The sequence below is a fragment of the Thunnus thynnus genome, chromosome 8, assembly GCF_963924715.1.
Source record: "Thunnus thynnus chromosome 8, fThuThy2.1, whole genome shotgun sequence".
NCBI lineage: Eukaryota > Metazoa > Chordata > Actinopteri > Scombriformes > Scombridae > Thunnus > Thunnus thynnus.
The window spans coordinates 13,363,034-13,375,373 of record NC_089524.1 but is presented as its reverse complement, the minus strand read 5'-3'; the positions used below and the strand labels follow the sequence as shown (position 1 = coordinate 13,375,373).

At 40.6% G+C, this 12,340-nt stretch overlaps 1 protein-coding gene across 2 annotated transcripts in view; it reads left to right on the top strand.

Annotated features, from left to right (window-relative positions):
• The window catches only part of abca7 (ATP-binding cassette, sub-family A (ABC1), member 7), a 34,921-nt gene that overhangs the window by 3,856 nt on the left and 18,725 nt on the right, over positions 1-12,340 (top strand). For both annotated transcript variants that reach the window (XM_067596635.1, XM_067596634.1), the window contains exons 4-22: positions 207-348; positions 1,204-1,328; positions 2,899-3,017; positions 3,384-3,581; positions 3,729-3,821; positions 4,107-4,344; positions 4,732-4,871; positions 5,493-5,609; positions 5,706-5,903; positions 6,043-6,248; positions 6,732-6,908; positions 7,254-7,476; positions 7,889-8,110; positions 8,201-8,405; positions 9,607-9,720; positions 10,129-10,300; positions 10,668-10,799; positions 10,963-11,102; positions 11,212-11,349. In XM_067596635.1, the coding sequence (XP_067452736.1) occupies positions 207-348; positions 1,204-1,328; positions 2,899-3,017; positions 3,384-3,581; positions 3,729-3,821; positions 4,107-4,344; positions 4,732-4,871; positions 5,493-5,609; positions 5,706-5,903; positions 6,043-6,248; positions 6,732-6,908; positions 7,254-7,476; positions 7,889-8,110; positions 8,201-8,405; positions 9,607-9,720; positions 10,129-10,300; positions 10,668-10,799; positions 10,963-11,102; positions 11,212-11,349 (3,099 nt within the window). The remainder of the gene's footprint in view (positions 1-206; positions 349-1,203; positions 1,329-2,898; positions 3,018-3,383; positions 3,582-3,728; positions 3,822-4,106; positions 4,345-4,731; positions 4,872-5,492; positions 5,610-5,705; positions 5,904-6,042; positions 6,249-6,731; positions 6,909-7,253; positions 7,477-7,888; positions 8,111-8,200; positions 8,406-9,606; positions 9,721-10,128; positions 10,301-10,667; positions 10,800-10,962; positions 11,103-11,211; positions 11,350-12,340) is intronic.

The window sequence follows — 12,340 nt, the reverse complement described above, 5'->3', positions numbered from 1 at the left end:
GTTGAGGATCATAACATAACATAATGTAACGTCAGTTATGTAAAAAGCACATAACAGCTGTTTGTCTCTTTTGTTTGTTTGTTTGTTTGTTTTTTTGTAGGATTGTTTTTCAGGTCACTCGCACAATATTTTCATTGTGTCGTATCCCAAGCTAATCTTCTGCTACTGAACTGGCACTGTTTGTTCTTCTTTTCTTTTAATTATAGGTCACTTCCCGAACAAAGCCTTGCCATCAGCAGGCACCCTGCCCTGGATTCAGGGCATTATCTGCAACATCAACAACCCCTGCTTCCACAGCCCGACACCAGGGGAGACACCGGGCCAAGTTGGCAACTTTGACAACTCCATGTAGGTAAACTGGAGGTAAAAACATGGACAGGTCTGGAGTGGTGGAGTTTACAAGAGGATCATTGTTTGAAGGAAACAGTAGTACAGATGAACAGACAAGCTGCAGTCAGGAGTACATTGTCTTATTTTATTATAAGTAAAAGTGTTTTAATCCAAATTTTAGAATTGTACTGATCTTGAATTTGGCTTATTTTTAGATCTCAAAGCTATAAGATATGTCAGGCGAAAGTAAAATGTGCAGCTTTGATTTAAAACCCACTCCAGATTTTGCTTGCTAGCTAACAGTTGAAACAAACAGTATATAGCCTCTGAGCAAAATGGCTCAGCACCAGATGGAAGGGCTATTCTGACTGTTTTAGCTTGTTAGCTACAAATTGCATGTATGTTTCATGACTGCCTCCCATTTTCAAAGCATACCTGAAATTTAAGGATAATTGGTTACTTTCCTGGTAAAAGTTGGTTTCAGTTCATGTCAGTGTGTTATGAAAAAACCTGAAACCTAGGAAATCCATCATGCTCAACATTTAGTAGGATTTATTTATTCATTTATTTTTGTCAGAGTTTATTATTGCATGGTTACATGTTATTGCATAACAATAACGATCAGAGAGTGTTAAAATCTCATCTTAGTTGTTGTTCTCTTTTGATCAAATTTGAGAGTCAGATAATCTTTTTTTCATGCTAGAAACAACCAAATTTTTCCTTGAATTACTTAAATTTGGGGTCAACTGGGCACTTGATTGAACTCAGTAGTCTTCTCAGATGATGATTAGTCTTTACTGGTTATCTGAAAATATATAACTGCAAGTCGTGTCTGTCGCAGTGAGGACTCCTCTCTCTGTCCTTCTCCTCCAGAATTTCTCGTCTCTTTGTGGACGCCCAGACTGTTCTGTCCTACAGCGGAAACCAGAGCTTCACTGGCTTTCAGGATCTGATGGACAGCGTCTGGAGGCTGGGAGAAAGATCTGGAGCTTGGCCAAGTACGACAGCTTGTTTGAATCCCCTCTGATCTGAAGGGATACTTTGACATTGTAACACAGTTACACTTTAACAAACTGGTGGAAAACTTTCTATAGCAGCACCTGATTCAGTTCAGTTTCTTAATTGGATTGAATCCATAAAGGTCTGTATTACATTTGTGCAGCGATTACAGTGGTTACACTTGTAGGACCCCTTGGGTTTTGGACCCAACCATGTTTGTTGGGTGTTCAGTTGAAGATGACTGTGTACCAGTTTATCTTATAGAGTAGGGCATCTCCTAAAACTGATTAATGGTGGTTCAAGGAAGATCTGACTGAGTATACTGAGAAGGAACTCTGTTTCAAATGTCAGATCGCTAAAGATGCCGGTTTCTTTGTCACTGTGTAGCTAAACTATAAGAAAGAAATGTCGGATATAATGGGATAAAGTCCCTGCAGGCTATCAATAACAAAAAAACATATAATTGATTCTTTCTTTATCCAGTGTTGTTCCCAGACTTATCTGAAGAGTTACTGTAGCAGCCAGTAGCTGGTCTGTCTGAATGGCTTTTAACAGGTGTCGAGTGACTGGCTGAATGCGGCCATTTATTGAGCTGGTTGTGAAAGCAGGACTGAGTGGCTGTTGAGCCTCTCCTTGCTGTGTGCAGATTGAGTTACATGTCTACCCCTGACAAATAATTGAATGAATGAAAGCAGGATCTTCAGTGGGTTCTTTTCTGCAACAAATCCCATGTTAATGGTCCAACAGACATCTGATGACTCCCACAATCCTGACCTACTCATACAGTAAAGAACATGCTATAAAAACTCAAAACTGTTCATTTTATTAATTGATGGAAATTGCAGTTTTAGTTTATTAAGATTCTCTCTTTGGTATAGCTTTTTAGGAGGTAGAATAACCTAAATTCTTAAGTTCAACCTCACAGCGCAGAATAAAAGAACTGTTTTCCTGCTGAACAGGTTTTCATTACATTGATGTCCACTGAAAACCCAAAAAATGATGAGAGGAAGAAATTAGTATTATCAAGTCTGTAACTGTGGCCAATATAAATAGTTTACTTAGTTGACCTTCTAACTTCAATCTAACCATACAAGCCATAACTTTAGGTAAGCTAATGAGCTAGTCTATCTATATGAACGTTATGGTCATGAATGATGAAAACTGCAAATATCAGTTAACTCAACAAGACTGATCCAGCTTTCAGACCTGAGTGTATTTTCATTTTTGAGTTTTGGGAATATAACAGATTGCTGGCACTGGAAGAAAATGAGTTTTCCTAAGACGGTTCACTACCTGCTGATGAGCCTGATAGAGCAGACTAAAGTTAGCGAGCCACAAGAAAACACAATATTTATGTTTTCAGCTGGAGATATGAAATATGAGTAAGCAGTTTAAGTTTAGGATTTCAGGTATTACCTGAAAATCAACTAATTAACTGTAATCATCCTAGTTTAATGAACTAATCTGTGTGTTTTGAGCAATCTGTTTTAGATATTCTGTTGTGAACGTCTATTTGTAATACTGTTTTATTGTAGCACTGAGCACTTCATCTTCATGTTTCCACTGCAGATCTCCCAATAGAAGAATACCTGCGAGCCAATGAGACGTTCTCCACCTTCCTCATGACCAACGGCAGCCTGTCGCCTGTGACTGTGGACCAGCTGCTGAAGGCTCGTCTCAATCTTCAGGTGAGATATCAACTTTTTTCCCCAAAAGATGCCAAATCTACTTAACTTGCATTTCAGACACATTAAAGTTAAATTAATACATTTTGAGAATAATTCCATAGAAACTTACAAGTAATATTTTTATAGTCCTAATGCACAAATAATGAAAATGATTAAAGTAAGTGGTGGGAAAAAAAAACACTGGGCTTTGAATTAAGCAGAATGAAGGAAATCATGAAATGTAGTATGAAGTAAAGTCGGCCTTAAACAACATAAAGTATAACTGTAACAGAGAATATGTACTTTCAACTCAGATGACCATTGCAAGTAAGAAACAGGTTTTATATATTGTTTCTTAAAGTTGGGATATCAATGTTTACCATCCAGGTTGCTGTGGCCGGAGCTCAGATGCAGCTGAAGGACTTGGTGTGTAACGCCACCATGTTCGGACAGTTTGTGACGGTGGACAGAGGAGAAGGAGTCATGACTGATCTGCAGACGCAGCTGTGTGACCTGCCAGCTGACGTCCTGCAGGAGGCCGAGCGCCTCTTTATCACTCAGCTTGACTTTACTAAGTTCTTCACGGTAGGAATCAGTGGACACGGGATCCATAATAAGTGCTATCACAATGTTTGGATTTTTTTTATTAATCAATTGTTGAAATATGCATCTGTTTTAGTGTTAATTAACACAAAATTCAGTGGATTCATTGTTTTCCCTCCTTCCTGTCAGAGAGACCGTCTGATGGCCAACGCTGGCGACCTCAGGGTCATCAGCCAAGCCGTCACCACAGCTTCTCAGGAGCTGGCTGTCCTCATGGATGATGTAAGAACACTTGAATCACAACCTGAATCTTCATGTCCATCTTTCCTTAAATTTAGTTCAGACAACAGCCTGTAAACAGTGATAGGATTGTCAGTCTCAAGCAGCCTCTGCTTTTTGCATTTTGAGTCTTTCATATTGCGAAGTGTAATCAACCAACTAACCAACCAACCATTTCTGCACGAGGATATATCACATGTCATCAAGTCTCCCTGCATTTCTTCCCTTGTCTGTGTTTCCTTTCTCCTCCTCCGCAACCTTCGCTCTTACTTCTCTGTCTTCCCTCAGTTCTCCTCCCTCTCCAGCTTTACGGAAATGAGCACCGCGCTGCAACTTCTGTCTCCGGTGAATCGGACAGCACTGCCCAGGGAGAGTTTTCGGGCTTTTTCAAGGATCATGTGTGGTCATCCAGAGGTTGGCGGTGAGCGAATACCATCACTCAACTGGTATGAAGATAATGACATCAAGTCCTTCCTGGGCAAAAACGGCACTGAGGACACCGTCCTGGACCAGGCCAACAACACCAGTAAGAGGCTTTCCACAACCTAGTTTGTGTATAATTACAGTAGTTTATTTGTAGGAAATCTGTACTGATATTGGATAAGTTGTTGGACTATGCAGATGAGGAAATTATTTCTTGTTTAACAGTCTTTATTATTTGCTTTAAAACACTGAAACCTGGCAAATGCTCTTCTGAACTTTTCAGTTGATTTTCAAAATGCAAATGATCATAAATAAAAAGAAAACTGGATTTCTCAAGGTTTGATTCTTTTGTGAGCTTTAAGATCAATAGTAATTCCAAAAATCGTCATTGGCATTATGAACAACAGACTGTAGTATGTGTACTTTTGTATTGTTTAATCAGATATCTTCAACATTTTCTCCTGTTTGGTTTGTTCGTTCCTCCCTGCAGCTCCATTCTGTAAAAATCTGATCCAGGGTCTGGAGTCCAACCCTCTGTCTCGCATTGTGTGGCGAGGAATCAAACCTCTGTTCAGTGGAAAACTTCTGTATACACCAGACACTCCTGAAGTACAACAAGTCATGAAAGAGGTACAAGTCACACCTTAGAGAGTTCAAGGATTGTCACTTGACTTTATCTTAACAAAGGGAAAGAAATCAGGCAAGGAAGTTTACTTTTAGTTTGTTTTCATTCAGATGGATCAACATTTTTCTAAGAATGATTCTGAGATGATTAAGACTAAGATTAACAAATCCTCTTGTTGTTTGCTGATGATACTCAAGTTGTAGAAACATTACTGCGCTGGCATTTTATGTAACCAAAACATCCCTCTTAATATTTTAACCATTTCTTGTGTAACATCATTAGTTATAAGCAAGCGTTTTAGTTTTTGATTAATGACTCCATTCAGGTTTAATGTAGACTGGTAGAACACAGTTTTATTGCATAGCTGACTGGTAAATTAACAGGTTGTGTGTCTCACATTGGGACAGGAACCTGACCAAATTTTTAAATTTCCTTGTTACATGATGTCCTGGTGGTTTAGCTCAAGAAGTCAGACAATATGTCACTGCAGCATCCTCAGATATAGAACCAGTTATTTTAAATCTTAAACATTTCTTGATGTAAAGTGTATTCTTTTAGAAAGCCAAAGGTTGGCAAAATATGTAAATTCATCCATTTAAGGTAACTAGAAGTTCTTTCTACTGAAGGTGAACAAGACTTTTGAGGACCTGCAGATCCTCCAGGAGCTGAATGAAGCCTGGATGGAGGTGGGACCACAAATCAAGAATTACATGGAGAGCAGCGTTGAGATTCAGCTGCTGCAGGTTTGACTCACCAGCTACTGTTTTACTCTACAGGACGGATGAGTTTATAGACACATTGTATGTTATTTGGTCGTATAACATATGTGTGTGTGGCAGGATTTGTTAAAGCGGCCTGAGGTCGCAGTGCTGGTCAACATGCGTCTGGAGAACACATCCTGGACGGCCTCGCGGATCACACGTTTCCTGTCTACACCCCCGCCAGACACCCCTCGGAGGCCTGGAGCGCCCCCCACCTGGCTGGACATCTACAACGACCTCAGCCACACCATCGCCACTCTTGCACAAATCACTGAGGTTCTCCTTTCATCCTCTTTTGGCACTCTTGATTCTTTTCATGCTGCTCTCAAGCCAAAAAGTCAAAAATTGCTGCAACAGATTCTCTTCCCTTTCATTCACCTCTCATATCTTTTGTGTTTCCTGTCGTCTCCTGCAGTGTTTCTCCCTGAACAAACTTGAGGGGTTTGACACTGAAGGTCAGTTAATCAACAGGGCGCTGGAGCTACTGGAGGACAGGCAGTTTTGGGCAGGTGTGGTTTTCATGCTTCCAAACTCCTCATCTTCTAAGCTGCCGCCCCACATCACCTACAAGATCCGAATGGACATTGATGATGTTACTCGCACCAATAAGATCAAGGACAGGTACCGAAGACCCCCAAAACATCCTGCTTATTACATTAATTTACAGACCTTTTCACTGGAGTTGTGAGAGCACAGTTTAGGTTTCAAGTGAATAGACATAGAATTGTGCTTGAATTAGGGATTCACTGGTATTGTGCTGATGCTGCTTCTTTATTTAAGACTTATCCACAAATTCATCCTTTAAAGGCTGAGAGCATCATTTTGAGGTAACTGGACAAAATAGATTGAGATTAAACCTGATCTGTCCTCAAAGTTTTAGCTCGGGAAGGTGAAATTTAGTTGCTTGTCATGTTGCTACCACCATTAAAAGATTACTGCTCCTCTGTGTGTGTTAACAAACCAAATGCTACTCTTGAGTTTGTACAAATGTTTTCTTTATTTCAGTCTTTATGTGGCAAAAGGGAGATTTTTTTTTCACCAGCACTCAAACGCGGACGAACAAAAGGATTTTTTTTGTTGATGTATTTGGTGTTTTTTCTTCAGGTTTTGGGATCCTGGTCCAGCGGCCGACCCGTTCAATGACATGCGCTACATTTGGGGCGGCTTCGTGTACGTCCAGGACCTGGTGGAGAGAGCTGTGACCCGTATCCTGAGCGGAGTTAAACAAACAACTGGCATCTACATCCAGCAGATGCCATACCCCTGCTATGTGGATGATGTGTGAGTCATATGTCATTGTTGCCACACATTGATTGTGGGGACAGACCAGTGCAGCCACTGAGCAGAGGGTTCAGTTTCTTGTTCAGGGACACCTCAGTAGTAGCTGTTAATCTTAATCATTCCCCACTTGGCGTGTGGATTTGAACAGGATTTTAAGGCCTCAAACTCACTTCTCTAACATGTAGGCAAGTAGTTACTGATGCGTGATTCAGGGATCAAATGGGGTCCTCGAGGGCAATCGAGATGTCCTCATCAAAACCTGCTGCTTCATCTTTCCCTGTATCATTTTTTGTATCATTTTTGCATCACCAAATAAATCTAAATTTTTGTTTTCCTTTCCAACAGTTTCCTCCGAGTGCTGAACCGCTCCCTGCCACTTTTCATGACACTGGCCTGGATCTACTCAGTGGCCATGATCATCAAGGGCGTGGTATACGAGAAGGAGGCAAGGCTGAAGGAAACCATGAGGATTATGGGTCTGGGTACGGAAACGCTGTGGCTCAGCTGGTTCATCAGCAGCCTTGTGCCTTTCCTGGTGTCTGCAGCGCTCCTTATTGCTCTGCTCAAGGCAAGATGACCCCTCACTTTACTCAAAAAAGAAAAATACACACTAAAATACAAATTTGCTGACTGGGTGAGATCAGCCTAGTTTGCTTTTTACTTGAAAAACATGTAATTGTTGAGCTAATTACAGTAATTGTTGTTTCAGCTGAAAACAACAGCAGTGATGTTTATGTAATGCCACAAAAATCATGAGAAAATTTGAAATCTTACCATCATCCTGTTTATCCAGAAAAAATATTATTAGGCTTTAGTTATATCTGTAAAAATATGAGAGGGCTGATATCGAATTCAGGTGTTTTATAGCCTCGTAGAATACTACAGTTATTGTCCAAAGTACATCTTTCATTTTTTTCAACATTTGTCTCCTGTAGCCACTGACAACCCCATCTTCTCTTCCTCCTCCTCCTTCTTTTTAGTGGGGGGACATCCTGCCATACAGCGACCCAGCTGTTGTGTTTTTCTTCCTGACGGCGTTTGCCACCGCCACGATCATGCAGTGTTTCCTCATTAGCACCTTCTTCTCCAAAGCCAACCTGGCTGCTGCCTGCGGGGGGCTCATATACTTCAGCCTCTACTTGCCCTACGTGCTGTGTGTGGCCTGGAGAGACCATCTCAAGACCAGTCACAGAGTCCTTGCTGTGAGTAAAATAGTTATGTAAATCTTTTGGGCTTTTTTGACTTCTGTCCCAATTACAAGATTTAAAATAGTTTGTTCCTTCTTCCATCAGAGTTTTCTCTCTCCTGTGGCGTTTGGATTCGGCTGTGAGTACTTTTCTCAGTATGAGGAACAAGGTGTGGGAATCCAGTGGTACAACCTGCACTCGAGTCCTGTGGAAGGAGATTCATACAACTTCACTACCTCTATAGTCATGCTTTACGTGGACGCCTTCATCTACGCCATTGCAGCCTGGTACATCGAAGCCGTGTTCCCTGGTACGATTGCATTCACTTTCATTATAACTTCATCTTGCTATGAAAAAAAATCTGCACTCTGGATTAAAGCTCCTAAAACTTTATTGAACTGAAATAAAGTCAACACGTTTTGACTGGTTCTTCCTCAGGCAAAATAATTCTGCAACTTCTTCCGACTAGTAATGCCAAAAGTATAATGTGCACTTTATTTCCTGTTGACATACAATCAGAGGATAAAGTTAATGTACCATGAAAGAACCAGTTTCTCTTCTCTGTAAAGTAGTAAACTATAAACAGGGTTGGGCAAGTTACTGAAAATTAGTAATTATTTACAGTCACTAGTTACTTCTTTCAAAAAGTAATAGAATTACTTTACCAATTACTGCATATAAAAAGTAATTAGTCACTAGCGAAAGTAACTTTTGCGTTACTTTTAACGCAAAAGTTCAATCCACCCAGTAAAGGGTCCGTTTCGTTTTCCCCACAACCCAAAATCAGTTCAGTTCAATCCCATTTAAATTTAAATAATTGTAATTGTGCTATTTAATGTGAAAAAGTAATTAGTTACAGTACTAGTTACCACCAAAAGTAGTGGAATTACTCTGTAACACTTTATTCCCAACACTGACTATAAACTTCCAAGTCTACAGATGTCGAGCATTTCTCAAATGATAGACTTTAGTTGGAGTCTTACTCACAAATTTAGGACTGAATCCATAACTTGTCCAAGTTTTTCTTACATTAGTCTTCAGACTGAAGACTAGATTTATTAGTACAAAGATAATAACAAAAGAAAAGCATTTTTTAGTCTTGTTAAAACAGTAAAATGAAATCTTAATAATAGACAAATTTGCTCTTTTGCTTATTTTTTTCACAGTATGCTGCCAGTGCTTTTTTGATAATGTTCTGATGTAATTTTGGCCCATGTATCTGTAAGTTAGCATAACATTATAGTCAACACTGTCATAGTGGAAGCAGATACAACTGCTTTGCTGAAAACAGCTTTACAAAGGAATGAACTGTGGCTAAAGAAACTCTGGTTAAACTAAACCTTTCTGAAAAACAAGAAAAACCTGCCTGTGCTTCATTTAGACCCAGTGTTGAAAATACCAAAAATTTCCTTCAACTGAATGTGTGCATGTGTGATGTGTGATGTGTGATGTGTGATGTGTGATGTGTGTGTGTGTGTGTGTGTGTGTGTGTGTGTGTGTGTTTACGCCAGGTGAATATGGGATCCCCAGGCCCTGGTACTTCATCTTCCAGATCAACTACTGGGGTGGAGTCCCCCTAGAGGCGGGAATGCCGATTCCCCCTCCGCCTACAGAGGGGGATGAAGGTACGACACTCGGGAAGCTGCTGCACATCAGCACCTGTTTCTCTTTTCTTACACTGACTTTATTTATATATTTACAAGCAACCATCAGTTTGTAGATAGAAGTCACATGACTCATAAATATCGTGTGTATTGAACAATTTTAGTAACTTGCCAGTTACTGCTGTCTTCTCCTCTGGTCTTCATACCAGTTAAACAACCGTACTCGTAGTTTTGTGAGCTTAAGCCTGTTAATACAAATCAAGTTAATGAGCTGAGACAATAAGTCCATTAACTACACAGTTCAAGAACTTGAGGAGACTTGTGAAGTCCAGACTTAACGTTATTCTTCCTCCATAACTGTGAGAGCAGACTTAGTTTTATAAATGTAATATCTTATAATACATAAATACATTATGTGCCTGTCATCAGATCACATTGAGCCAGAACCCATTAACCTGGTCCTGGGTGTGAGCATAAGAAACCTGGTGAAAATCTACAAGAAGGGAGCCAAGCTGGCCGTCAACCACCTCAACCTGAAGTTCTACGAGGGGCAGATCACCTCGTTTCTCGGCCACAACGGAGCCGGCAAGACTACTACCATGTAAGAGCTGAGGACTGAAAGATGAAAGATGTCTATGAGGGCAGTTTAGAGTTTTATTTCCATAGGATTTGATGCTGAAATAATCTTTTTGGTTGAGTTAAACCACCGGTTCTTTTAAGCCTTTCCCTCTAGTACTAGTTGACAACCTATTACAGGTATTAGATGTCTAGTAAATATGAAGGAACATATTCACAGTCTAGATGACCCTGCGATGACCTTTTGTCACCTCATCTGTTGCACATTTTTGTGTTTGTTGAAGATTACAGTGTGATGATGTAATTTCTCAGCCAGCATCATCACTCATAAGGTCACAAATTAAAGTCTGTAAAATGTATGAGATCATTTATACTTGTGTATCTGATGTCAGATCTGTCCTGACTGGCCTGTTCCCGCCCACCTCGGGGACAGTGTATATCAAGGGGATGGACATCCGCCATGACATGGACATCATCCGGAGGACGCTGGGAGTTTGTCCACAGCACAATGTCCTGTTTGACATGTAAGACTGGTCTCTCCAATCTCTGCTGTGTTCTGCTCACACTGATAACAAGCTATCATGGAGGCACATTGTTTTTTACCTTTGGTTTTGTATGATATGAGATGTTGCTGCATTGCTGTTATTATGAGTCATTGAACAGTGTGTCTGTCTCTCTCTCTCTCAGTCTAACAGTGGAGGAGCATGTGTGGTTTTATGGGTGTCTGAAGGGTATGTCTGAAGCAGAGGTGAAGGCTGAGCTTGAAACTCTGCTGGACGATGTCGGCCTGCTGCACAAACGACACGAACAGACCAAGAATCTCTCTGGTAGACTCACTGGTTTAACTTCTGTACCAAAACATGACTTGACCCTCCCGTGTGTTTCTTGATAAATTCTTCTGTTCCAAAACTAAGATCCTCCCTGTCTGTCTGTCAGGTGGTATGCAGAGGAAGCTGTCTGTTGCGATAGCATTTGTCGGAGGCTCCAAGGTGGTTGTTCTGGATGAACCTACAGCTGGCGTTGACCCGTACTCCCGCCGTGGGATATGGGATCTGCTGCTCAAATACCGCAAAGGTGTGGGCCAGGGGGGCTGTGGAGCTGTGTCAGCCTGGGGGGTCAGGACCTGGCAGCATGTCATGATATACTTTTTGAAGTTTGCAAGATGATTTCTGGGGCAGGAAATAATATTATTAGATACAAATAAGTAGGATTTTTATGCCTCCGCGCTGGCAACAACCGTAGCTGAAGGTATTATGTTTTCAGGTTGTCCATCCATCCTATTCCTGTGAACGCGGTATCTCAGGAACACCTTGAGGGAATTTATTCACATTTGGCACAAACGTCCACTTGGACTCAAGGATGAACTGATTAGAATTTGGTTGTCAAAGGTCAAAGGTCACTGTCACACCACATTTTTGGCCATAACTTAAGAATTCATTCGCTAATTATGACAAAATTTCACACAAATGTCTAATAGGATAAAATGATGAAGTGACGACATTTTATATCCAAAAGGTCAAAGGTCATCTTCAATGTGACATCATAATATTCTGCAAAAACACTTTTCTGGCCGTTATTCAACACCATATCTCTGGAACAGAAGGCGAGATTGTGACTATATTTCACATTTGGTCGGATACTGAATTGCTGACACTAATCTTGGTTGCCCACCTTGAAACTGTGGTGGCTTTATTAAATTCCTTCAAAGTCTTCACTACAAATATTATATGAGTCTGGACAGACATGACTTGACTGGTTGGCGGAGGCATACAAGGTCACGTTTTAAGATAAGATGAGATGCATTTTATGCCCGAGTGTTCCAGCTGCCAAACAATCACTGCTGGTTTGGTGTGAAAAACTCATTGCTTTGTTAGCTTGAATTGAAGAATTACATGAGTAACCAAGAGATGAGAAAAATTATCATCTGGGATTAAGGAAAGGTTTTGAAATCTATGCATATAATTTCTACATTTCAACCTGTTGTCAGTATATTGTAACATTTCTGTGACACCTTGGTATGAAGGACTGGTTCCATTTGCTCTGTAAGCATCCTTCTCCTTCATAC